This window comes from Peromyscus leucopus, chromosome 15, assembly GCF_004664715.2.
Source record: "Peromyscus leucopus breed LL Stock chromosome 15, UCI_PerLeu_2.1, whole genome shotgun sequence".
NCBI classification, from domain to species: domain Eukaryota; kingdom Metazoa; phylum Chordata; class Mammalia; order Rodentia; family Cricetidae; genus Peromyscus; species Peromyscus leucopus.
In genome coordinates, this window is record NC_051076.1 from 25,837,772 (window position 1) to 25,864,411 (window position 26,640).

Genomic DNA, 26,640 nt, shown 5'->3' on the forward strand with positions numbered 1-26,640 from the left:
CCTGCTTCCCTGGGGGAAAGAGGAAGGGGAAGCCATTTTTGGGGAGGAAGGATGGCCAGGATTTGGAGAGTTAACACTGACCAAAGACATCCCAGAGCCTGACATGCTCCCCCATGGCAGACCCAGACTTCCAAGTCCTAACCCTTCCAAGCACCTCTTGCTTTCTGGGGGGATGTGTGGGTCCTCCAGGTCAGATGTTAAAGAGAGTGCACCAGAGAAGGGATGCTTCTCCCACGTTGGGACCTAGGCCTGGAGAGAAAGCCCAGGTAACAGGGGATACTGGAATGTAGCTTTTCTCTTTCCCTTCAAAGAGAGTGGGGCCTCCTGAGCTGATGAGGGAGAGAAAGGGTGTGTGTAAGAACAGGGTCTTCCCTTGCTACTGCTTCTCCATCCTTGCTGACACAAAGGTCATCCCCAAGTTCCAGGACCCCGGAGAGAGCAGGAGGTGCTATGATGGGTCTAGATCCTACCTCCCACACAAATCTAAATCAGTTTACCAAGGCTCAAAGAAGAAGGAAAGAGGAGTTGGGGCATTTGGGGGGAGTGAGGGACTTTGAAGGGTGAGGGAATGTTTGAGGTGGGCAGGGCAAGAGGTCATATGAGTGTGTGCATCTCTCGAAGGTATGAAGAAGGTAGGAGAAGGGCTGAGCTCGGCTGTGTGCTTTCTTCGGGGATTTCTTGAGATCTCAACCGGGCCTTGAAGGTTTGATGCAGGCCCAGTGTTAACAAGGGTCATAATTTCCTAAGAACCAAGACCCTCAAAGCCTGGACTGTCCACTGGGCAACTACAGTCATCAGGGTGACTAAGCCGTCGCAGTTCTAGGCGGTGAGATAGAAGCTGGGGTGGGAGGGTCTTAGCCAGCAGAAAGGGGAAGGCCAGCTGCTGTTGGCGGATCTGTGGGTTCAGAACAGTTCCTTAACCTTCCTTCCCTGGATTCCAGGACCGTCCAACAGGAGGCAAGTCATGGGAAGCCTCATTCTACAGCCTGGCTCCCACAAAGGATCCCAGAACCCTCTCCACAGCTGACCTGGGACTCAGGAAGGGCAGAGGGGGAAGAGTCTTCAGGAGAGTTATGGGGTTCAGGAGCGCTGCCAGGGCCCACCCCCTTGGAAGAATAAGACAGAACAATGAGGAAGCATAAGGAGTCCACGCGGCTCTGTGTTCCAAACCCTTTTACCCAACCTGCCAACAATAACAGGTTGCTCGAGGGCCCACCAGATCTACACAGTGGCTGTCCTTACTTCCTTATCTATTTTGAGATTTATGGGGTTGTTCTGAGCCTTCTGGAAAACAGGGGTCATTATCTCCATTCTACGGGTAGGGAAACAGAAGCCCGGAGAAACAAAGATTTCAGTTCAGTTGCAGCTACTGGCTGAGTAGGGGACAGGCAGGCATCATGACTCTCAGCCCTGAGTGGTCCAAAAGAAGGCTGGATGGACTACTGCCCATCAGAGGAAAGGGTGGAAGGCCAGTGGTGAGTGGAGGGGAAAGCAGGCAGGACCAGGAAGAGAGAGAAGCCAAATAGAAAGGGGTAGAGCCGTGGGTCCACTAAATCGAGGTATACGCTCATTCATTTGAGCTCTGGATTTGAGGTAAGGTGCCGTGACGGCTGCCCCTGGGGTAAAATTGGGGGCTATTTGAAATTATGGACGAGGTTGGGGTCAGGTGTGAGGCTTGGATTGAAGTTAAGGTCAGTGTTCAGGTTAGAATGACTGCTAGAAGTGCAGCCAGGAGTCAAGGCTGGGCTTTGTGCTATGATAAAGAACTCACTTTTCAGCATCATTTGCAGATACGCTTAGGAATACAGATTGAGGTAAATCCAAGGCTGGGTTGAAATTGATTTAAGATTTGTTACAAACGAGTTTGTATTAAGTTTGGGATTTAAGTCCAAAGAGTGTGCAGCTGTGGTTAAAAGATGGGTGAAAACATATGATCAGGAGGGTTCAAGGTAATCAAAAAATGAGAATTTACGGTATAGAAAGATTCCAGCCCCCCCCCCCACCCTCCTGTTAAATCCAGGTTTGGCTCCGCTCTGGAAACGTACTAGTGGTACACACTGATATACCCAATATCTGAGGGAGGGATTCAGAAATGCATGAGCCCATATGAAAGAGGATGAAGCAATTTGATCCCACAACAAATGTAACCTCTGAAGTCCTGCTTTACCGCCTGCTCACAGCCTAAGGAAGCTTCCAGATGCAGGAAGCTATGAGTAACCAGTGGAGTTCTGTCGCCGAAGGATGAGGCCCATCAGACAGATTTACGGGAGAAGGGATTGTGGAGTTTCAAAGAGGTTGAGGTAGAGGGGTTGAGAAAGAATAAGGACCTATTAATAGATGCTTCTAGAAAAATACTTTTGAGGGGATCACAGAGGGTTTCTCAGAGCAAGAAAAAAAAAAACCAGAGCATCGTGTTTGGTCCCCCTTGACCTACTGAAGCCTAATTGTCACCAGCCTGCAATCTGGAGCCTATAAACAAAGCTGTAGGTCTTCCTGCCCTGTGCCACAGGGGCTTGGGGGCAGGGTGGTAGGGTAAGGGCACCAGGCATAGATCCAGGCTAGCGTTTCCACCTTCTGAGACCGGCCCGCAGCCCTGGGCCTCTCTGGACCTTCCCCTCAGCAAAGGAAGAAAGCGCCACTCCTGAGAGGCACCCTGCTCTAACTCTTCTCTCGCCTCCCCCTCACCATCTGTCTCCACCCTAAACTAACTGTTTTCACCCTCTACTTCCTTTTCAAACCCCATAAAGGTCCAGGCTGACCTCAGAAAATCTCGGACTTCTGTGCCAGGAGAGAGGGGCGACAGCACTCACTTCTGTTCTAGGACAGAAATAAAAGATGAAGACCTAGCAAAGAGTGAACAGAGACAGCGAGGAATGGAGGAGGCCAGACAGGGATTCAGAGAAGCCAGAGCCAGCTTCTGAGATGGGGTGCAACCCAACCCCAGGTCCCTTTAGAATACAGGCAGCCTGCCCATCTTCCAAAGCTACCTTCTCAGCAATTCCACACAAACTCCTTGCTCTTCTCTTCCTCCCTGACTTGCCCAGCTCCTCCCCAGGCTCCCTAGGTACACCCTAGGGTGGAGACTACACCCTAACCCACTTCTAGACCTCCCTCTCTCCCAGCCCCTCTGCCCCTTCTCTACATGCCTCCATGTAGACCTAGAGCTCAGCCCCGAACATCTAGGGAAGAGTTACCCAGCAGAGAAGGTCTCTGAGGAGTTTGGGAGCAGAAGTTAGGACCTACCACAGAGAAAGACGGTATCCTGTAGATCTTAAAGCAAGATGGCCGCAGAGAAGCTGGATTCTGGATGCCAAAGGGCTAGAGCAGCTGCTGACTTCCCACCAGATTTCAGTGAAGGTAATAGGGTGAGGGACTACCAGGTGAGGCTGAGGGCAGGGGCTCAGAGATTGTGCTGGTGGCATGAAGGGCTCACTGTAAGTTCTGACAGGAAGGGTTAGAGTCAGGTGGGAGAAAAGCAGAGAGGTCTCTGTGGGTGCTTAAGTTTGAAAGTGTGGGGGTGGGGCTGGAGACTTCAGTGCAGATGGAGCTTCAAGCACTAGCCTGAAACACACATGACCCACAGATGATCTGGGCCCGTTCCCCAGCTCCGGGGTCTCGGTGCTCCCACTGGCTCACCTCAGCAAGAGGGCAGCTGGGTATACCCAAGTCTCTCCCATCAAGCAGTACCCTAGGGCTGAGCATGGGTCACACCGTCTTCTGAAGGAGTGGCCTGACTCACCACCACTTTCAGCAAGGCTCACGAGCCAAGAGTGGGTGACTGGATGTCATCAACTGAAATTGTCAGGGGGACCAACAAAGTCAAGAGGGAGCCCCTTGTAAAGAGTCTGTGGAACCCTGCTGTCAGAGCTGAGGAAGAACTGAGAAGCCTGAAGATAAAAGTGTCTTCGGCTACATCTCCATCCCTCGGACCTCCCCGCACTTCCCTAACTGCTGGACCTCATGCAGAATGTGGAGATAAAGCAGAGGAGACACACAGCTCCTCTCCTACAGCATCCCCACTGAGAGACACGGACAAGCTAAGGGACACTTAGCCCACGGTGTGATAAGCTTATCACAGTGTAATAATTCACAAGGTCCTTCTTGGTGGAAATGATCTTTAAACAGAAATCCAAAAGGTTATTGATGATGTGCCCATAGAGAGAACTAGAGGACCCCAGAGGTGACCAGAGTTTTGTCTCAGTGCTTGGGAAGTAAGCCAGGGTCCTGCCAGACACAATTCAGAAGAATGAAGCCAGGAGTGACAGCTGATGATTATTCTTCGACAGAGGAGATAAGATCCTTGAGAACTACCCTCTTGGATCCTTCTACTCAATTCCTAAGAGGACTTCGATGGGATCATAGCCAGGTCCTCAGGATAGATCCTACAATTCAGATTGATTGGCCTGGACCATGTGCCCCTGTGGGTGAAGACAGATTTTGTGATGAATTAATCCCTATGTGTCCAGTGGGACTTTGACTTTTGGACTTGTAGGAATAAAATTTTCTTTTGCTTCAGTGCTTGGATTTTCCGACCACATATCTTCAAAGGGAAGCTGTGGCCCCCCTCAACCCCCAGGGTGGTCCCAGGCCTGTCCTGCACTGAACCACTGCCCAGAGAGGTAGGAGGTGGAGAGAGGCGTCAGAAGAAAGCTGGTATCGGGTTCATAGCTCTCCTCACTAAGCCTGACCAGGCAGGCCCTCACTCTGCCCTCCCTGTTTGTTTCCTGTTGCCTGGAAACTGGGATAAAGGACCGAGTGAGAGAAGGGCGGGCAGCTCTAGTTCCGCCAGGCCTGGCTGGAGAGGGAAGTGTTAACAGTCAGGACAGCCGTAAGCCCTGCCCAAGGATGAAGAGGAAGCCCCCCACCCCACCCCATACCTCCTTCCAGCACTTGCCCCGGAAGCCTCTGCAGAGCCCTGGGTTCCCAGATTGCAGGGCCCTTTCTGACATAACGCTCACTGTGCAGCGTGGGGACAGCGGGCTTCGATCTCATAGAGGGGAGAATCTGTGCCTGTTTTGTGTAGTCCGGAAGAGTGAGGCTAGGGCTGTGCATTTGATGCACGGGATGACGCAGGTGGACTACAGACTGAGCTTTCTGGGCAGCAGAGCCTGCTCTGTGATGACCGGGTTCCATTAGCAAGTAGGCAGTGGGCATCCTGTCTCCGGGGGATGCAAGCCAGACTGTCCAGCCGTTTGACTAGGGTTTACCAAGAAGACGGGAACACTGGCAGCTCTCCTAGGTCTCTTCTAGCCTCAGTTCGCATGACGTTGTGCTCATTCCCAGTAGCCCAGACATAGACTTTCTCCAGCAGCCATGTAGAAAAAAAAAAAATCACTAACTGGTTTCTCCCAGGCCCTCCCCTCCCCGCCTCACCTCCTCTTTCTGGGAGTCTGAGAAAGCCACTGCCTCAGCTCCACCACTGCCCCAGCACCAATGCCATCAAAGCCACTGAGACCAAGGCAGTCCTTTCCAAGAGGGATGTAGGTGTGAATGCCGGAGTCTGTACCTCAAGAGGCATAACCCAGCCAGCAGAGACAAGAGCAGAAGCTGTGGTCATTAAAGCAGAGAAGGGGGTGGGGGGGGGTGACCTATTTAAGGACAGCCAAATCCCTTGAAATTCAGATAGGCCAGGTCACCTTTCTTATCTCCTGGGCTGCATCTCAGTATGTAGAAGGGAACGTGGGTCACTTTTGCACAGCAAGGAACCTGAGGTCTCTAGTGAGCAGTCGCCTTTACCACAGGAATAAAGCAGGAGGGGTGTGGTGGGAAGAACAGAAAGTGAGGAACTCTCTGTCCCTAAGCCTCTGAGCCTGTGTGCCCAGACGGCTTGTCTGACACTTCAGCGCTTCTTTCTTCTGTCACCTAAACAGCTGCCACCTTTACTCACCCCCCAAAACGCCGCGGGACTTTGAACTCTGAGAGCCCCTTTCATCCGAGCCCATTCATAGTGCTTTTACTGAGACCAATTAATGCCCAGCTGTGGTCCAAGTCACACAGGGGGATGCTGAAGCTGTCAGGAGCACCGAAGACATCCCAGCAACCCCACTGAGTCAGGGCCTATCTGGCTAGGCCACCGGAGCCTGGCAGCTGAGTCATACCCAACTGGAGCAGGTGCAAAGGTTCTGAGACCGCCCCCAAGCCACCGCAGAGCATGGTGTAGGCACCCAGGCTCCTGTGGGCAGGTAGGGCATAGAGCCCAGGCAGGAGCTAGGGCACATGTGCCCGGGAGGCAGCTACTTGTTACGTCTAGGAGCCCAGCCCCTAGGTTTCCTAGGTTGGACCAACTCAGTTTGACATTGCAAGGTCTGAAGGATTCCAGAGGCATAAGATGGGTTAAGAAATCCTTGGTGGTTAATAATACCTTTATATGAGACAATGTAAGTATAATACATAAAGCAATCTGAGCCTCGTGTGGTGGCAAATGCCTTTAACCCCAGCACTCAGGAGGAAGAGGCGAGTGAACCTCTGTGAGTTAGAAGTCATCCTGGTCTACCACAGGGAGTTCCAGAATAGCTAGGGCTATGTAGAGAAAGGCTGTCTCCAAAAAGAAAAAAAAAAAAATCTGCTACAGCGAAGTTACTAATAGTTTGGGCACTCAAACAAACAAAAAACAACTTTACATCAACAAAGACAACACCAGTACACCTCCTGCTTATCTCCTGATCCCCCCAACACTGCTTTGCTTCTCTGCAGGCTCCCAGATAACCTCAAGGCTGATCTGTAGCTGGAGGGTGGGGGGACACGGAGAAATGAAGCTACTTGTGCTTCTGAGCATGAGGTCAGCTGAAGCAGAAAACGCTCAACAAAGGGTCAAGAGCTAACTTTTAGAGGCAAGCCTGAGACTGGCCATCCCTGATTCCTGAGCCCGAGTGTGCCCCTAGAGCCCTCAGAATCCCACCTTTTAGTTCCCCACTGCACTTCACCCCCATCCTGTAGACTGTTCGCGCCCAACTTCCTGCTGGCTTAACCATCGCTGCCACAGACGGACAGATGGAGCCACCAGCTCCCGCCTCAGCCAGGTGACTTTTTAATGGAACTAGCCCTACTGTCCATGATCATCAAGAGGGCTAGAGAGTGGCTGGAGACACAGTTTGGCAGTAGAATGCTTGTCTAGCCTATGTGAGGCCCCCACCTTCATTCCCCGGCAATTGAAAAACACCCCACAAGATACGATATAAAGAGTCGGTAGAAGGTTTATACAAGATGACAATATGGAGCAGCCCAAGACCCCAACCGCTCTCAGAACTGTCTTCCTTATAGGAACATGGATCCAGGGGATGAACCGACTGATGCTGGAGGCTACGGATGCTGTGAAGGGTCTCTCACAAATCTTGAGAAAAGAAAGCAAATCTCTCCTCCATATCACGTGGCCCATTCTGACATCTTAAGAAGTTAATGGGACTGGAGGGGCAATCCTTTGTTTCAGATACTCTCCCAAACCATCTTCATATTCTTAGTTGGCTATAGTCCTTTCTCTAGAGACAGACCTTTTTTTTTTTACTTATGTATTTCTTATGTTTCTGCCTGCATCAGGAGACAGTGCCAGATCTCATTACAGATGGTTGTGAGCCACCCTATGGTTGCTGGGAGTTGAACTCAGGACCTCTGGAAGAGCAGCCAGTGCTCTTAACCTCTGAGCCATCTCTCCAGCTCCTAGGGACGGACCTTTATCCACATGGCCGAGACCCTGTCCAGTCTGTCTCTCGGAGGCCTTGGGCTCCACAAGCCCGGCAGACCTGCATTTCACCAGCAGCAGCTTGGTCAAATGCCTGACTTGTTTTACAACTGTGAACCTGGCCCATCTTTCTCTATGTAGACTCAGTAGTTGGTAATGAGTATGGAATTTCCTTCCTCTCTGGCTTGCTCTAAAGAGGGGCCCATTCTTTTCAGCTCTGGGAAGGAAGGCCAGTGTAGAACCAGCCAAATACTGAGTACCAAGAATGTTTCTGACTTTCTTGAGAAAGAAATGCCTCTGAAATAGATGAGGCTTGTTTCTGTGGTCCCTCTGGGTATCATCTGAAGAATCAGTGGTGCCAGTGGGTAATGGGTAGCCGTTCCAGCTTTGACCTGGAAGTACCACCCCTTTGAGGCTTCGGTAACTGTCACGCCTACAAGGCGGGGCCCAGAGAGGACCCCTGAAGACCCGAGATCCAGATGGGCCAGCTCTCTTGGTTCCTGGATCCTGGACGATGGAGGTAGACTGAGCAGAGTTCTCCAGAGAACACCGCTGGACTGCGCTACACCCTTCCCAGACCCTGTAACCTATCCCTTCACTTGTAAGTTACCCCACAAAATAAACCTCCCTTTTAACTACGTGGAGTTGCCTTAATATTTAAACCAATACCAGTGTGCCATCCAGAAGCAGGCTAGAGTCCTTGGTGGCACTACCGATGCTTTCTCTGCTATCCTGGGCTGGGTGCCTCATCTTCCAAGACCTTTATGCAGGAATGTATACACTTCTTTAGGTAAGAGGGCATTGAGTCAGGGGTGCTACAAAAGGAAGGTAAAGAAGTCTTTTCCCCATCCAGTGGAGCTTCCCACCTAGTTGTGTGAAAGCAATAGTCTTCCAGTTGAGGACAGTGGAGAAGGTGTCTGGGGAAGCCACTGGGTCTGAGGAAGAGGAAACACAGGAAGTAGCTTGTGACTCTCCTTGGGCCCTATGAAAAGAGGACTCTTGCCCCAGGCCCTTGTAAGCTGGCATTGTAAATACCCAGGACACACCCAGCTTCTCTCCTCTCCTCATTGGTACAGGATGCATGGAGGAAGACAAGACTAGACTCTGAATCTGTGGGATGGAGCAAGCTCCTGGGGATGGAGGAGACAGTCACCGCAGCAATGATTTTAGATGGATGGAGAATTATCTCCATCATTAAAAGGTGGTACTCTAGTTCAAAACAGAAGGCTTGATGCCCAAGGGCATTCTACAAATGCTGAGTCCATTCTAAAGGTATATGAAATGGGGTGAAGCTGAGGGGAGACTCAGAAGCGCAAACGAGAAGCTCCCAGAAAAGGGGACCAAGTCTACTGTAAACACTGAGTACCTCGTATTCAGTAAGCACCTGAAGAGCGAATGAGGATGTAGGAGCAGATTGGGACAAGGTAGGGGAAGTTAAACACAGAGGAGGCCCACGCGCGGAATAAGGTGAACCGAGGATAACAGGACCAAGAGTGAGGGTCAGCTGTGTGTGGATGAGGAGCTGGGTGTTGGGTGTACCTCCATGGGAATGCGCCAAATGTCTGTGCTGCAGGACTGCCTTGGAGTTGAAAGGGTCTAAGCAGGAGAGGCCTGAGCCCAGAGCAGGGAGCCCCGGGCTCACACACCGCCCCCTCCATACATGTGGTCTGAGTCACAGTTAGGAGCCCAGGATAAGCCAGTCTCGGCTATTCGTGCCCCTCCCTCTCCAGCTTTGCCTCAAGCTGCCCTTTCATGAGCCCTCAACAGAAGCATACCTTTAACTGGGCCTCAGTGCCCCCAAATTCCTATGAACTGGTCACAGGACCAGAAGAGAGAAAAGAATGTGCTGAAAACGGACAGACCATATGATTACGAAAAGGCCAGGTGCCCCTCACCTCCCGCCATCAAAAAAAAAAAAAAATGGATCTCACTGTTTAGGAGAGAAGACCCAACCTGAGCAACATCCTGTTCCAGAGCCTGAGTGTCAGGCCAGCCCACATTCAGGTCCCCTGTGGTTTATTTGGATGCACCTTCAATGGCGCACCAGAATCCCCACACTCACAGTAGTAAAGCTGAGCTGTTCCTTAGAAGAATAGAATAGTTTTAATCTGTAACTATGAAATGTCTAGATTAGCAGCAACTGTGGATGCCCCCAGGGACGAGGCAGAATCTGTGCACACACACACCCCAAGACCACAGAGGCTCCCCTTCAGTTCACAGAAGCGGTTGGCAGGATGTTGGCTTTGCGCTCAGCTTCGATGCAATATTTCTCAGGAAGGCCAGTCGCTCTGCCGGGAGAAACACGGGGCATGTGTAAAGTAGGGTACTTACCAAAGGTGTGACAGGAGAAAGCGTGCCCTGGGCCTCCACAACCTGGGGCCCTGTACCCCAACCTATGCCTACCATGTACCCACCCAAGCATATTCCAGTCGAGGTCCTAAAACCCTGCCAAGGAGCTACCAGTGAGCCAACAAGACCCAGTTCCAGAACCTTCTGCTGGAGACCCTTCAGAGGGGGCAAGCCTCCTGCGGGAAGTCCTCCCGCTAAACACCTCCCGTCCACGGCTCCTCCTTCCCCTGCCACGGCTTTTCCAGCCTGATGTGCCACCTCTTTGGGGGAAGAGGAGAGGAGCGGAGAAAGGAAGGAACCGGGGCGGCGCGCACCTCAGCTCGTCCAGCTTTTGTTTCTTGATGTCCTCGATGCGTTCACGGCGCTTCTGGGCTTCCTCCTTGAGGCGCCGGCCCTCTTCGAAGGTGGAGAGCCGGTTCTGCACCTGCTTCTGCTGGTTCTCACGCACCTGCCGCCGGAGCTCATTGGCGTGCTGGAGACGGTCCGCCGCCTTCTTCTCCTGCTCCAGCCTCTCCTTCTCGATCTGCTCTCTCTGAGCCCTGGGGAAGGGACGAACGGAATGCAATTGGCCGAGCTCTTGGGTGACCCTTCTTCAGTGGTCCACAGCCATCCAACCTCCAGGCCTCAGAGACCAGAGTAAAAGCGCCTACTGTGTGCTTTCCTCTCACCTGCCAGAACCAGGTCCGTTGTCACAGATCACAGGGTTGAAATTACTAATAATTTCTAAAATGTTTTTTTTCATTTTACTTTATGTGGATGGGTGTTTGGCGGGCATGTGTGTTTGGGCACCACATCTATGCCCGATGCCCTCAGAGGCCAAAGGAGGGCATTGGATCCCCTGGGGCTGGAGTTGGAGATGATTATGAGCTGCCATGTGGGTGATGGGAACTGATCCTGGATCCTCTGGAAGAGCATCCAGTGCTCTCATCTGCTGAGACATCTCTTCAGCCCTTAGCATTTTTAGGCAAGAATCCCTACCATGTATGTGTACTCTGTAAACCCCATAGCTAGGTCCCACAACCAGGGTTTCACCCAACGAGAGCTTTCCTACTCTTCCTGCTAATGATGCAACTAACTCCTCTCCCGCCTGATCTAAACGATCTTCCTTTCCTCTCTGACGGTAATGACATCGACAAAACCAAGCAAGAGCAAGGAAACAGCATCTGTATGTTAGTTCTACTTCAGTTGCTGGAAGAAGGCAAGAACTCAGTCAGGCATCTCTCTGTCCCCTTACTGACCGATGTCTTCACATTCCTTCTCCGGATGTCTTCCACAAAGATACTACGTAGACCCTAACTAATATCAGGGAGGACATCTCTAATGGCATCCAGAGCAGCTCGAACGTATTTACACCTTGAAGAAATTCGGTCAGAGGCCATCTAACCTAGCATCAGATTTCTTCTCAATACAATCAAACCCAAACTGTAGAACTATCTTAGGCAGGGATTTCTCATCTGCTTTTCTCCCACAGGCTCCCTTATACCAAAACAAAGATTCCCCTCCCACCGCCAAAGGCCACTGTCACTTAATCATCTCTTCACTGTCTGACAAAATCCACCCCCACATGGGGCACCCTCTCACGTCCTAACAGCTCCTCCAGCCATGCAATGTCTCCCCCAAATCCCACACCTCTACCCCTCTATAGAGCCTTTCCCAGCGCACAGGAAGGGAACTGCTGGTCTCCACGCCCCTCTGTAACTAGACACCGAATGCCCCGCCGCCCACAGGGATCTGGGGCGGGGAATGTACTCTCCAGGCTTATCATCACCGCCCTGTAAGCAGATGAGTTTCCTAGTGTTTCACGGACCATCTAAGTGAAGGAGTAAGTGTGGAAAAGGGAGAGCTGGACGTATCACTAGAGAGCTGCTAGGATGGTGGGCAGTTGAAAATGCAAATGAGGAAGGATTCAGTCAACTTTCTTTGTCAACGCGACTAGACCGGAGACTTACCTAGAAGAAACACCCCCTGGACATATCTGTGAGGGGGTTTCCAGAGAGATTTAACTGAGGGGGCGGGGAGATGCGCCCTGAATTTGGGCAGCACCATCTGTGGACTGGGGTCCTGGAGTAGAAAATTCTAGTGGAGTAAGGAAGCTGAGTACCAGCATCCTTCTCTGTCTGCAACCCGCCTTGTCCGTTTTGTTTTGTGTTCCGAGACAGGGTTTCTCTGTGCAGCCCTGGCTGTCCTGGAACTCACTCTAAACCAGGCTGACCTCGAACTCACAGAGATCTGCCTGCCTCTGCCTCCCAAGTGCTGGGATTAAAGGCTCTCACCACCATGCCTGGCTTTCTGTCTGCTTCTTGAGTATAGACGCTACGCGACCAGTCAGTCACCTTGCTGCCATGACTTCCCCTGCCATGATGGACTGTCTCCCCTCAAACCGTGAGCCCAAACAAGCCCTTCCTCAAATCGCTTTCACTGGATAATTTGTCACGGACACTAAGAAAAGTAACTAATACACCGGTCATAGCACAGAGTGAAGGCAGTAGCTGTGGATAAGGACTGGACGTTAGAATCACCTACAAGATTTCAAAAGCTACTTGCCCCAGGGTGTTTAAGCCACAACCTGTTGGGGTGCAAACCTGAATGTCCATATGTTTTCAAGATGTCCTGATTTAGCTCTCTCTGCTCAATCAACAGCCTAAAAGTTCAAGACCTTCTACCCAGAAGCAGCAAGTCCATATGCAGGCCGTACTGGAGGTCACGCTTTTGAAGTAAGAAAGCATCAATTGCTGACTGTGGCAGAGACAGACACTCTGGGAGTAAAGACGGCTGTCAATGGAGGTCACATGGATTGGAGACACTAGGTCTAGATGCTAAGCTAGGGCAGCAGGCGAAGTTAGACTTCTCCAAAGGGCCGGACACACGTTAATAGCTGGCCAGTGTGCATGCTTCAGGCAAACGGAGAAAAGCGGAGTCAAGTGGGTCAGCAGCAGAAGTAGGACTTGGAATTCATCCCATTAATATTTATTAGTGCCTGCCGAAGGCTCACAGCTGTCCAAGGGCATGGAGGCAGGGAGGAGGGGGAGACATCTGGAAGGCAATCTGGAGCCCAGGGGCAGGCTCTGTGGGGTGGGGGGGTTAGGAGGCTGTCTCCATTACCAGGTGTTCAGTGACCACAGCACAACCCCAAGGGCGGGGGAAAAGCAGGAGAGCCGAAAGGCATCACAGCCAGTGGGAACAAGCAGGGGCAAGATTCTGTGCAAGTCCAGGAATCCGGTTCTGGCAGGAGAGAGGTTGCACAGCTCTGCTCTGCCTCCACTAGGGGCGCCGGAAAGCCTGGCCTGGCTTGCTCCTGACTGAGACAGTGCCAAGAGGGAGGAAGGACCCAGAGCCCAGATTCGAGATGACGGAGTGCTGATCAGCCTTGCTTCGTCTGAGCATAACTTCTATAATTTCACATTCTCCAAACGCGAATTGTATTTGGTTTGTTGCCTTACTATATATATTTTTTTAATCCTTATTTTACAGAGGTGGAAAAAAAAGCAAAAAGGGACTTGTTCCCAGTCAGATTGGGTCTGGCAGTTTGGCAGATCTGACTGGAAGAAAACAGAACTAAGAAGGAAGCCGGCTGCTCTGAGGAAGGGTCAGAAGGGTGAGCAGCGTAGGTCCTGGGCTTTTGTGTACATGCTGGAATCGTCATTGAGCCCAAACAACAAAAAATAAAGCTAAGGGCTGCCAAGCAGCCAGGAGATGACTGTAGATGAGGTCCAGCCAGCCAGGAATCTCTGAAAACCTTCCTAGGGAGCAGGCAAGAACCGTGTTCGCTCACAACGAAACGAGCTTGATGATACCCAGAATCTGGAACACATGTTGCTTAACAGCTACGAGTCGAGTCAGTGGCAAAGACACCCTCAGAGTGGGTGACACACTTTAGTGACACAACCCTTGGTGTCTGGAGACCCTCTGTCTCCCCTGGGTTTCTCCTACTTCAGTTTCCCTAGGCTGCAGAGGGATGTGGGGTCTAGGTGGAGGCAGTCCAGACCAGATGTATACCTTTATTTACATCTTTACTGATTCGGGATAAATAGCCCTTAGTTCCTTAAACACTTCTAGATGCTATTTTCCAATTCTCGAATCATAAAGTTTCTGGCTCGAATGGCTTTGAAATATTTCAGCCATCCATCTAGTCAGAATGATTGCGGCAACATGATCAAGATGGATGTCCACATGCCCGTTCACATGGCAGAAAGCCTCCTCTCCATCCAACACACACCATCCCCTGGGCACACTGTTCTCCTTCCCCAACTTCATCCACACAGGGAAAGGAAGCTAAGGGTCTCCGGGCCCCTCCTACCGAAGGATCCTCTCGAACTCATCTCGGTCCCGCTGCACCTGGACCGCCAGCGTGTGTTCCTTGAAAGCCACCTGATCCAACCGGCTTTTGCGCAGTTTTTCCTCGGTCTCCATCTTCTTCTGCGCGTTTTCCTTTTCCTTTCGGCGCCATTCTCGATCGGCGACCTCCTGGTTGCGCTTGGCCCGCAAGGCATCCTGAGAAAGCAGGCCGTGGGATGAGGGGGACGGGGACAGGACCAACGATGAGGGTACAAAAGAAGGAGGTAAACCACCGGCTTACAGACTTCAGTCTGCTCCGAGAAGCGCCATGGATTTCTCTGGCACCCGGTATTGCCAAAAGAAGAAATGGAACCCTGGCATAAATCTTTGGGGCCAGCCGGGCGGTGGTGGCGCACGCCTTTAATCCCAGCACTCGGGAGGCAGAGCCAGGCGGATCTCTGTGAGTTCGAGGCCAGCCTGGGCTACCAAGTGAGTCCCAGGAAAGGCGCAAAGCTACACAGAGAAACCCTATCTCAAAAAAAAAAAATCTTTGGGGCCAGAATATTTCCTGAGGGGGGTCACCTTGTCCTGTCTCTCTGCTCGTTACTCTTTCCCAGTTCCTTAAGCACCTCCAGGCACTCCTAGAATTGCTTCTAATTTTAAAAACTGCTAATGATAGAGGTGCCGAATTTTTCTCTGGTGACATGTTTCATTGGTCAGTTAAGGCTGAAAATTCTTTGTGTAGCAGTCAAAAACTTTCTCCAGAACCTAAGTGCATACTTCTGCTCTCCCGCTGCCACTACGGGCAATAGGGACGGGTCCACCCTTCCTTCAGAGTGCATCCCATCATTAAATGACATTTGTCTGCGGTTAGATTTGGAGGCCACTTTACCGGCTGTCAAGGAATGGCTACTGGAGTGGGAGGGACCAAGGAAAGCCAAGAGGAGGAGGAAGTGGGTACCTGCTCTGCTCGGTAATCCTGGGCCTTCTCCTGCATGGCCCTCAAGCGGGCAATCTCCTTCTCCTTCTCCCTCCGGATTCTTTCCTGCTCAGCCTCAAACTCTGCCTCTCGAGCCTGCCAGGAAAAAAAAAAAGGGGGGGGGGGCTCATGACAATCCACAGGGCTGCAGCGTTGCACAGAGAAACAGTCTCCACAGCGGAACACTGCTTCCAGCATCTCCCCGACCATTTCCTCACTCCATCTAAGATGGAGGGGAAGGGATCTTAGCAACGCACAAAGGTAAAGACTAGCGTTTGTAGAAGGCGTTATCTTAGAGAGCCCAGGCAGCATCTCAAGAGACAGACACTGGGGTTGCTGAAACTGATCCGAAGGCAGGGATCCCGAGACAGGCTTTTGGACTCCCTCCCTCACAGTGCAGATAATTTCGAGTTGCAAGACCACCGGAGCCAAACAACAACTGCCAGTCTTTAAGATGCAGCAGGTGGAGATTGTCTCATTAGTCCGTCCCCACCCCCCACCCCACCCCACCCCCGGGGCAAACTGCCAGCCAAGCTTTGGGCAATCCCACAGTGCTTAGCATAGTTCACCTCAAGAGTGAACCAACAAAACATGTTCCTTTTACCACTTCTGTGAAAGAAGGGGAGTGCGTGTCCCCAAAGCTTCTCCGCTGCTTCTAGAGCAGTCACGTGACCACAAGCACCTGTGGGGTGACACTCAGCGGCTGTTCCCTAAGCACTGTCCCTTATCCCTCATTATTCTACCTGCCCAGGATGCCAAGAAGCTCAGGGAGTTGCCTGCTTGGGAGTCACGATCCCCACCCCCCCACCCCCCCAACCCCCCGGGTCAAGCTGATTCCTCTGCCTCATCTTTGCCCTGGATGGCAGGGTAGAACATTCTAGATGCTTCCACAACCCCTCTCTGCCTTTAGTCCCGAAAGAGCAGTGCCCAGAGGACTGGTCACACTTTCTGAAAACACACCACAGAGAAGTAAGATGTGTCTACTGTCGTTATAGAACTCCAAATTTGCAGAAGAGACTCAATCCACATGTGAAGAAATCATTTTTTCTGCCACTTTAAGTCTGTCTTCCTATTTTTACATAAATCCACATTCACTCTAAACTGAAGTTGGTTTTTGTTTGGTTGGTTGGTTTTTGTTTTGTTTTGTTTTGTTTTTTGTCCTCCACTCCCCCACATACCCCAATCATTCCATCATTCAATTTTTGTCCCAGAATGAATCCACACATTGGAGAGCTCTATCGACCCATAGCTGTCTACAGATACTGCTTCCTGGGAGACGACTCTTTTTAGTACCCAATACCAGATGTCCTATATAAGAGTTTTAAAAGAATGCATGGAGAAGCTGCTCTTGGTTTCTAGGGAATTCAAACCTTGAGGAATTCACAGAAACTTCACTTTTACCAATCATTTTAGTTTTCTTTTACTGCATGTGACCCTGATCCCAACTTTTAAATGAAAGTACCAATGAAAAATAATGGCACCCTGCGGGGGGTGTCTCTGAAGCTATACACTCTTATTGAACAAGTTATCTGACCATGAAAGAAAAAGAAGCCAGGCCTGTGTGTTTTAGAATGAAGACATGGCTGTCTTCTGCTAGAGTGCCGTTATTGCTCAGGTCTGTTACAGACATGTCGCTCCTGGACACGGGTCCCAGCATCAGACACTAAGTCCCTACCATCTTCTTCTTGGTGAATTCCATCACCATCTGGTCTGCCAGCTTCTCCTGTGCCAACCGCTCGGCTTTCTGTCTCTGGTTTTCTTCGTTGATACGTTTAATTTCAGCTTGCATCTTCAGCTTTTCCTGATGCCTTCGTTCCAGATCCTGCCAGGAAACGGAAGAGAGCCTCAGAGTAGAAGGCGGCAGGACCAGAAGCTGCCGGCGTGTTGGTATGGAGAGACACCGAGGCAGGAGGCAGTCCAGCTGCCGTCCCCAGCCCGGATTTGAGCTGTCCTGCGAGGACCATCAATAAGCAACTTTGCTATCAAATAGCCCCTTCATCCAACTCAACCTGGTGACGGCCCCCTGACTGACACTGTTATCTCTCTGTGCTCTCTGGAAACAGAAGCTCTTAAAATTCTCTCCCTCTTACCATGCTGAAGTACACCACTCTGACTTCAGGAACTATACCACCCTCCGGCTTTCGATGTCTTTCTCCTATAGAAACTCAAATTTGAGATTTCATTCAGCAATGATTATTTTTTAAAAAAAATAAATAAACGTTGTTCAAATTGAGTAATTTCCACTCACTCGGCATTTATTAGAGGCTGTTTCCCAAGTCCTGAAAGGCAGGGCTTTGCATAGATGAAATTCTGAGGTCCAGCGTTTAATTGGCTTCCCCAAGGCCACACAGCTGGTAAACCTCTCTGCCTAAATTAACACGTCTGCCCGCTCTGGAAATCTTACTGGATTGTTTCAGCTTTCAGTTGTCTCCTTTGCTGAGTTTTTTGCACTTGAGGTTGGTGCCACACCTTTGGGAAATGATCAATCACACCTCCCTTTCATTCTGTCCCTGATAGAGACAGGCACCTTGCCACATTCCCCTCCCTCCCTCAACAACATGTAGCCTAGTGTGAGGAAGACAGCAAATACCCAATAAACCATGGCTAAACAAAGACCAAAGCAAGTAGTATGTGATGGCATGGGCGGGGCGGGGCGGGTGTTTAGACACAGAGCCATGGAAAGCAGAGTGTCAATTGGAGTATCAAGATCTTTTATAAAAAAAAAAAAAAAGTCTACATTTTTTTCCCACCCCAAGCCTCCAAACTCAGGTACTTTTAAGCCAGGTCCATCTTTTTGTAAAGACCATAACCCTAGCTGGCCTAGGACTCCCATAGAGGAGGCTGGCCTCGAACTCACAGAGATCACCTGCCTTTGCCTCAGGAGTGCTCGTATTAAAGGCGTGGGCCACCACACCCAGCATGTTCTTGAGTCACGTGCAGCTACTCTGGAATCTTGCGCGGCTGGCTGCCGTCACTTCCAGCGGATGCCAGGCTCTGTTTCAGCCCTCTTCCCACCCACTCACTCAGCTTCCCGAGCTGCTTCCGGCTCCGTTTCTTCAAAAGCTGCACCTCCCCAACGCCTAGCAGCTCCTCCGCAGCCCAGTTTGGGCCTTGCTGCCCTCAGCCTCCCCTAGGGCCGCTCTCTGCCAAGTTAGCGGCTACCCAGTTTAGGGTTTCCCTACTCCAGGAAGCTTCCTGGCCTGGTCCCCACAGCAGCTCTGTGGGTTGCAGGCTTCCCTCTCTCTCTCTCATGACTCTCATACACTACTTCTTTCCTCACACCACTCTTCCCTTCTTCGCCTCCAGCTCTCACACACACACCCTTCTCCATCTCTTCCTTTCCAACTTCTCACCAGTTTCAGGACTCTCGTTGATAGCCCAGGCATTATTCACACTGACCCTCATAGCTGAATAAGCTGTGGCTGCTGATCTAGGGCAGTTATATAATCGTGTGTTTATTTGCTCTGTTGCCTGTGTATTTACTCTTTGCTTTGTGGTTTCTGCTGGCTCGTTTGACTTCCAAGGAACCAAAGGGACTTTCCCTGTTTCCTGTCATCAAAGCCCTTCCACGCAACCTGGAAACACTCCCTTGACTCTTCTCCATCTTGCTAACACGGTGGGGAGAGCTGTCCTGCTCCCCGAGGTGCTGACAAGCAGCCCTGTGGCCTGTGAGGTGCAGGGTTCTACCCTAAACTTGCCTAATAATACTTCCTGGAGATGTGGGAGTGTCTTTTAGAAGGATATCCAATGGACAGTGACACATTGGTGTGACTGTGTTGACTCACTGACTGCTGGGACTTCCCAGCGAGCCCACCAATTCCCAACTCTCCTCGATCTGGCTGAACTGTCTAGTCTTTGTTTCCCACCTCATTCCCTGCATATTTTCCCCAGACCTCTCTATTCTGACTCTTTCCCACACTTCTCCCCCAAGCCAGGCTCCTAGCTGGGTGTGTCTGTCTTCTTGGTCTCCTTTGCAAGCAGTTCACAAGGCTGCAAGACCCCTCTTCTCCCCCCAGAGATCTGCAACCTACTCTTCACACTAGTCCTTATACTGTAGGTGCTCTGAGAACCTGCTAATGGGACCCTTAACGGTCCCCAGTCACTCACCAGCACCCAGTGTAGCAGTTGATAATGCTCAATCATCCATACACATGGGGCAGTGGGCGGGGGGACACAAAAATAAAAAACGATGTGTTCCATGATTTAAATGGCACCATGAAAAAAAGAATCAGGTACAGGAATGCTGTTGGATAAGAGGAATAATTTCTGGTGTTCTATAGCACAGAAGGATAATTACAGTCAACAATAATCAACTGTACATTTGAAAATACCAGTAGAAAAGATTCTGAGTGTTCCCGATACAAAGAAATATAGACTATCTGAAGTGGATAGTCACATCACCCTGATCTGACCATTACACATCCTACATATAGAACTGTCGCACTGTAGACCACAAACATGCACAATTACTAGGTGTTAGTTAAAAATAAAAATATATAAACGGGGCGATGGTGGCGCACGCCTTTAATCCCAGCACTCGGGAGGCAGAGGCAGGCAGATCTCTGAGTTTGAGGCCAGCCTGGGCTACAGAGTGAGTTCCAGGACAGGCTCCAAAGCTACACAGAGAAATCCTGTCTCGAAAAACCAAATATATTAAAGAAACAAATGAATTGAGATGGAGAGATGGCTCAGAGGTTAAGAGCACCGACTGCTCTTCCAGAGGTCCTGAGTTCAATTCCCAGCACCCACATGGTGGCTGATAACCATCTGTAATGAGATCTGGTGCCCTCTTCTGTATACATTATAAAAAAAAGAAAGAAATGAATCAACAAATGAGAGAATCCTTCTAGATCAAAACAGACTACAAAGGCTTAACCAAACGCAGCATGTGAGCCGTATTTAGAAACTGGTTTGGAAAAAGAAATATAGTTGAAAATACTTTTCTGTACCAATTAAAGAAAACTGAATATAGGTTAATACTGGGTGATGTTATGGGGTCTTTGGAAGACTTTTTGATGGAGGCTATGTAAGAGGGCCCTTGTTCTTCAGAGATGCAGGGTGAAGTACATAGTAGAAAATTGTCAAGATGTCTAGAGTCAAACATAATTTCATCAACTATTAAGGTAAATGGTTAATCATTAAACCAAAGTGAAGTGCTGATGGATATGGTTACAATTCTTTCAACTTTTGTGTGAAGTTTTTGAAATTTAAAAAAAGAGGGGGGGCAGAGGGGTGAATATGATCCAAACACATTGTACAAAATTGTCAAAGGACTAATCAAACTTGAACGTGTGTGTTCTCAAATGCTTGCTACAGGGCTGGAGAGATGGCTCCGTGGATAAAGTGTTTGCCACACAAGCGTGGGGACCGTGAGGCCGGGAGTTTAGGTCCCGGAAATCTTGTAAATGCTGGGTGGGTGTGGTGGTCCATTTGTTATTATAGCCTGAGAAGGCAGAGAAAGATCCCCAGAGCAAAGTGGCCAGGAAGACTAGGCTTGACTGAGAGCCGTCTCAGTGAATGAGGCAAAAAAGCAATGGAGGATGATTCCTGACGTCAACCTGGGGCTTCCCATGTGCATGTGCGCGCGCGCGCGCGCACACACACACACACACACACACACACACACACACACACACGTGTGTCCGTCACATGCAAAAGCATGCATACCTACAGCCATAGGTACATATATGTCTTTGCTACATGCTTCATGTATTGCAACAGACCATCTAAGGCAAACAAAAGACCATCTTAAACTTTACGAAGTTCGCACAGGTGTGTCATCGAGTGTTTTATTTTGTTTTGTTTTTGTTTTTGTTTTGTTTCCTCATTAAATGCTCCTACTAAATTTATCTAAGCTAACAGGGATGAAAGGTTTGGCTTCACAACACAATTAATGACAATGGGATATTGTGTACTGTGAATGAGACAACAGCAGGGAGTGGGAAACCAGAGCATTACTGTTCATTGGTGGAGTGTATAATTTCCCTCAGCAACCGAGGAAAAGACTGTAAAACAGCCCTGTGTTGACTTGTGCAAAGCATGCAAACCATATATTTCCTTTATGTGTCTGTTCACATCGATAGGCCAGTCTCAGACCCCAAGTCCCCTAGAGGCAAGGACAATATTTATCCAAATCACAGCTCATCCCCAGCATGATGCCATGGCCAAACAAATGTTTCAGACAGCAATTAAGAAGTTGATGGTGACAATGTTGTGAAACGAATGCGTGCCTTGTCAGAGGGAAGAAAAAAAAAAAGATCACTCCGTACCCTAAGCCGGGGTGAGGAGCTTGGAGGACTTTGCTGCTGCTGAAACTCAGCATGGCCCGGTAGCCTGTTACCTGCAAATCTTCCTCCTGGAGCCGCTCCAGATAGGCCAGCATCTGCTCCTTCTCCTGCTCACGGTGCTCTGCGAGCAGCGAGCGCTCCTCCTCGTTCTTCTTGATCTGGTCCACGATCTGCCGCTTTCCCCTGGGAGAAAACAGGACCAGAGTAGCTCTGAAATCAAGAGTCCATCAAGTTTCTACCCCCACTTCTACCCAAGTCGTTGGGAGTTTTCTCGGGCATCATTTGACAAATGTCCCTCTGGCATGCTTATGCTTCCTGCACCCAGACTAAAGTCCTTCCCTCGAGTGTCCTGGATCATAAACCCTGTTTGCTGTGTCCTATTTCCAGGGTACCCCTGCCTGAGATTCCTCTTTTTTTTTTAATCTGTCCGCCCAGGAGTTACCCTACATCTTAACCCACCTTCTCCCTTCTGGTGTTTAACAAGCTTTTGGAATCCAGCTTTCTCCCCAACTCTTCTAATGAGGTGGGAGGACTTCTTCCTTGCCCAGCTTCACAGAGCTTTGTAGATTTTCAAAGTCCAGGATCTCTAATTTCTTCAGTGCTTCTCCTCTATTATCTCCCAACCTGACACTCATGCCTACTCTGCCCACTGTCTTTTTTGTGTACGTGACTTACGCTGAAGACTCTCAGATGCTGAAAGACAGGGCTGAACCCTGAGTTCCCGATTCAGCAAAGCCCTCTTTTCCACCGTAAATACAGGGCTACTGGCTCTACAATCAGTGCTCCCTGCCAAGTGACCCCAGGGTGCTGTAGGCATGTCAGTGAACTTGGAGGCATCTAGAGCCTATGGCATGAGTAAAGGCTGCAGGAATGGGAGAAGACAAGGCAAAGATGTGAATCAAGAAGAAATGTTCAACTCATATTCAGATGCTGAATGCTTCTTACGACAGATGAAGTAAGGAGGGGCAGAGAGAGTTGCCTGGAAAGCGGGTTTGAGCTCAATCAGCATAAAGATCGGGTCAGGATGCCAGAGCTGCCTAATGAGGCAGAGCTTTCTTTTGTAGATGTTGGGAGAGGAGTGTGGAGTGGACGGACAGGAGGCACTGAGCACGGGCACTGAACTGGAATCTACAGAGAAGCAGCTGCTACCATCTTGTAAATAAGCTTCATTGGTTGTATGATTCCCCGCATCATTCCGTAAGGGATGAGAGACACTGGAGCCTCGCCGCTGTGTGTTCTTCCCTCTTTGCTAGGCTACCTGGACTTGAAGATACGTGGACAGGACTCAGGGAGGGGAAACGCCAAACCCACACCTCTACCTACCGCAGTCTTTCCTCCTTCCTCTTCTTTTCCCGATCCTTCTGCCTTTGAAGGGATTTCTGCCGATCTACTTCCATCATCTGATCCAACCGCTTCTCCTCTGCGTCCAGTTCCTTTTGTATCTGTTGCTTCTCCAGGATCTGGGCATCCCGGATGGCGTGGCACTTGGCGTTCAGAATAATCTAGGGAATGGAGAAAAAAACTGTGGCACTAGGCTTTGGGGGGGACTAAGGTTAAGGAAGGACGTGTTATGAGTGTGTGGAAATTTAAGGGGGAAGAAATGGGAGCAGAATACAACATGCTGGAGATGTGCAGGATCCGTCACGAGTTCAAAGAAAAAAAGCAATTTTTCCCACTCACTCCTTAACACAGCATAGCTCAAATATTTACTGGGTTTTTATGAGGCACTAAGGTTTATTCAAGGAGAGACAGCCTCACTCAGTATTGTAGAGTTTGAGAGGTAATGGATCAGCCTTCCAAAATAGGATGGAAAACCATGATAACGTATTCACCTGCATAACACACACAAAGTCTCCGTGAGTCTTTAGAGTTGCCCAGTTCCTTCACAGGGACCCAGCAACACCAGGTTATTCTTACGGGAGCCAAGATGTTCGAGCAGAAATCAAACCACTGGATTTTTTTAATCGAGAAGAACCCAACATGACATAAAAGAAATTAAAAACCATGGTGCCACCTTCATTAAGAACCAGAAAGTAAGAGCTTCGGGAAAATAATAAAAGCAGGTACAAGTGGAGATTTACTTAAGAGATGGAAATCAGAGATGAAGGGGTTGGGAAGTCAGCATTTTTCATTTGGTCAATAAGGGAGCCACACGCAAATGAATTACAGAAAAGAATTGCAAATGAGTCCCTGATCTTTATGCTCCCTGCTAAAAGAAGTACTCTTGGGCTCTATTGTCTCCGCCATCATCCAGGGCCAGACTTGAACTAACAGGATAAAAACAAAATCGAGATCCTTATCAGTCACAGTTCACAAAGGCTGTCTTATATCTTGGCTTCCTTAATACTGTCAATAATTCTGCTTAATAGTGTTGCCATCGCTATGGACTCCATGAGGCTCAGGGAGGGCAAGGGACTTGCTCTAGTCATCCAGCAAGCAGGTCAGTCCTCCTCCTCCTCCTCCTCCTCCTCCTCCTCCTCCTCCTCCTCCTCGTCCTCCTCATGCCCGGCCCCGCCCACAGCAGTCCCTCACCTTGTCCGGTGCCTGAGTAAGAGCCAAGAGGGAGTGGCAGGGAGCCCTCACATAAAAGGAAGAGACTCACCTGGCTCATTTCCTTGAGCTCCTCCTCCTGCTCCATGCGAAGCTTGCTAGCTCTTTGCAGAAGGTTCTGGGCCCGATCCCTGGCCACCTCCTCCAGGTCACTCAGTTTCTTGTTGTTGTTCCAGGCCATTTCCTTCTGCTTCATGATCTTCTTGCGGATCGTCACTGCTTCCTAAGGGACAGCAGCCTGGATTGGTGGGGGGGTCGTTCCCTGTGCACTTGTCTGCCACAGGTAACCTGGGAAGATTTCTCCTCAGTCCATTGCTATATCAGAGCAGAGAGGTTTCACAGCCCGGCTTTCTCCCAGTGGCCCACATATCCCTCCCATATCTCAGTGACGGCGTTCCAGTTTTCATTGTCCAGCATTTTTCTATTAAATGCGCGCGCGCGCGCGCGCACACACACACACACACACCCCTTATCTCAGCATGCCTTAACCGAGTTTACCCCCTCTGGTACGAGAAGCTGGCTTCCCCACCACACTTTTCTGTCCGGCCGCCCAGCCGCCGAGGACAAGGCTGTGAAGGTGAGTTACCAAGATGGCTTCCTTCTCCTTCTTGAAGGCTTGCTCTCTGGCCTCCAACTCTTCTTTGGTCAGGACTTGGGATGCCCATTTGATCCGCTCAAACTCCTCGGGGCTGATGATTAGGGATTCCCCAGAGGGGTCCTCTGTGGGGACACTGACACAGAAATGACCAGGGTTAGGGGGGAGAGCAGGCTCCGGGCTCCCAGGCTCTCTTCTCCTCCCCACGCTATGCTGAGGCAGAAGAGTCTGCAACGTCATGGGCCACTGGAGTGAAGGGTTTCAGGTGAGAAGCAAGTGATGCTGCAGATTGGAAAAAAAAAAAGAAGACATTTTACATCTTTCTCTCCATGATCGATCTTATAGGCTGCATCCTCTGTGTAACTGTCCATGAGTCTACCTTGTGTTTATGTCTGTCCACCCTGCCCCCAAGCATTTTCTCCTGAGCCCCACCACACTCTGACTCCGTTTCACTGCCCACATCAGGACCAATGGTGCAAGGCCTGTTTCAAGCTTCTTCAGGATGGAGCACTTATCTGAACTACATCAGTGACCTTGATCTCCGACCCGGTACTTGGTACTTAGCACTCAAAATAAAGCTGTTGAACTGAACTTTAAAAACAGATTATTCCCGACGCATGAAAAAGTATAAGGGAATTCGAGACAAGGTTGAAATGGATGCTGGTGGGAAATCTAAATATCCCTGTCCATCCAGCCTAGATAGAAGCTTTGAACCCTACATATTAATTAAAAACTCTGATCGACAGCTGCTGGAGACATGTCTCTTGAACTCTCCTTGTAGCTACCCAACGCATTCAACAAACCTATAGCTAATTATAATGATTAGAAACAAATAACATACATTAAGGATGGGGGAGGGAGTAGTTGAGAGGTGGGAATAAAGCTGCTTCTGGGCGAGGCGATTTAACAGGTGCATGGCAATAAGACGCAGATGATCTGAGACAGGAAGTGAAATCTCATCTAATAAAACTCGTGGGGGGTGTTCAAGAAGTGGATTTACATATTAGTCAAGGTCTTATACTGCCCCAAGTGGTGTGGCCCCAACCACACAACCAAGGGTACAAAGTGACCAAGAGCAACCTGGATCCACGACAGTGGATCTGAAATACCACCAATGTGTCTGCAGAGAGACCATTCCAAGAAGTAGCACCCCTCAGGTTACTGCCCATGTCGGGCTGTCAGATGCCCAGGCTGGCCAGCCTCAGCTTAAAAAAAAAAAAAAAAAAGCTATACTCAAGTCCAGCTCCTGCTCCTGCACTGGGATCCAGCTGTGTCTCTTCAGCTTAAGCCATGAGTCAAGGGCTTCAGATTCTGGGAACTTACGTCATTCATCATTCAGCAGTGGAGCCAGAGTGGTAGGAATGTGTAGAGAGCGTGGAGCACAGAACATGAGTGCTAAGCCACCAAACACAGCACTGGCTCCTGGCACTTGGCTGACTGAGCTCAGCATGCACCCTTAGGAGGAGCCCAGTGGCACTGCTCCAGTCGGGAAGTAAAGCTGAGCTAACCACCCCCACCCCCCCACCACCCCCCACCACCCCCACCCCCCACCCCCCGAGGACCCTGGAGAGCCCCTGTTGAGTTTCCTCTGATAGCCATGGAGTCTGGGAAGGAGCCAGAGCGTTAATTAGGCATCTGGTCAGTTTCCCTTTGCTTTGGATTCTTGCTGTAGCCCAAAAGGAAGTGACTCATCTGGTTCACTTCCCTTCACCGAGTGCACTACTGAGGGCTTAGAAGCATTGACCGCCTACCTTTTAGAGCCCAAAGCTCATCCTAAGAAAGGGAGGAGAGAGAAACTCTGGAGTGAAGGGCAGTGTAATGGTAAACTATAAAGGGAGAAGAGAAAGGCCAAGATGGAGAGGAAAAACTCAGAAACAAAATGGAGACATATTGGTTCTTTTCTCTTTCAAGTGTAGAATTTAGGCGTGCG

General features: G+C 50.0%; 1 protein-coding gene across 2 annotated transcripts in view; it reads right to left on the reverse strand.

Annotated features, from left to right (window-relative positions):
- Positions 1-9,758: 9,758 nt before the first annotated feature.
- Positions 9,759-26,640, reverse strand: part of Cfap45 (cilia and flagella associated protein 45) — a 34,248-nt gene continuing 17,366 nt past the window's right edge. For both annotated transcript variants that reach the window (XM_037211218.1, XM_028865562.2), the window contains exons 4-12: positions 24,702-24,846; positions 24,168-24,338; positions 22,889-23,067; positions 21,619-21,748; positions 16,954-17,100; positions 15,261-15,374; positions 14,322-14,515; positions 10,339-10,563; positions 9,759-9,963 (exon numbers count right to left, since the gene is read on the reverse strand). In XM_037211218.1, the coding sequence (XP_037067113.1) occupies positions 9,885-9,963; positions 10,339-10,563; positions 14,322-14,515; positions 15,261-15,374; positions 16,954-17,100; positions 21,619-21,748; positions 22,889-23,067; positions 24,168-24,338; positions 24,702-24,846 (1,384 nt within the window). In that variant the 3' untranslated portion in view covers positions 9,759-9,884. The remainder of the gene's footprint in view (positions 9,964-10,338; positions 10,564-14,321; positions 14,516-15,260; positions 15,375-16,953; positions 17,101-21,618; positions 21,749-22,888; positions 23,068-24,167; positions 24,339-24,701; positions 24,847-26,640) is intronic.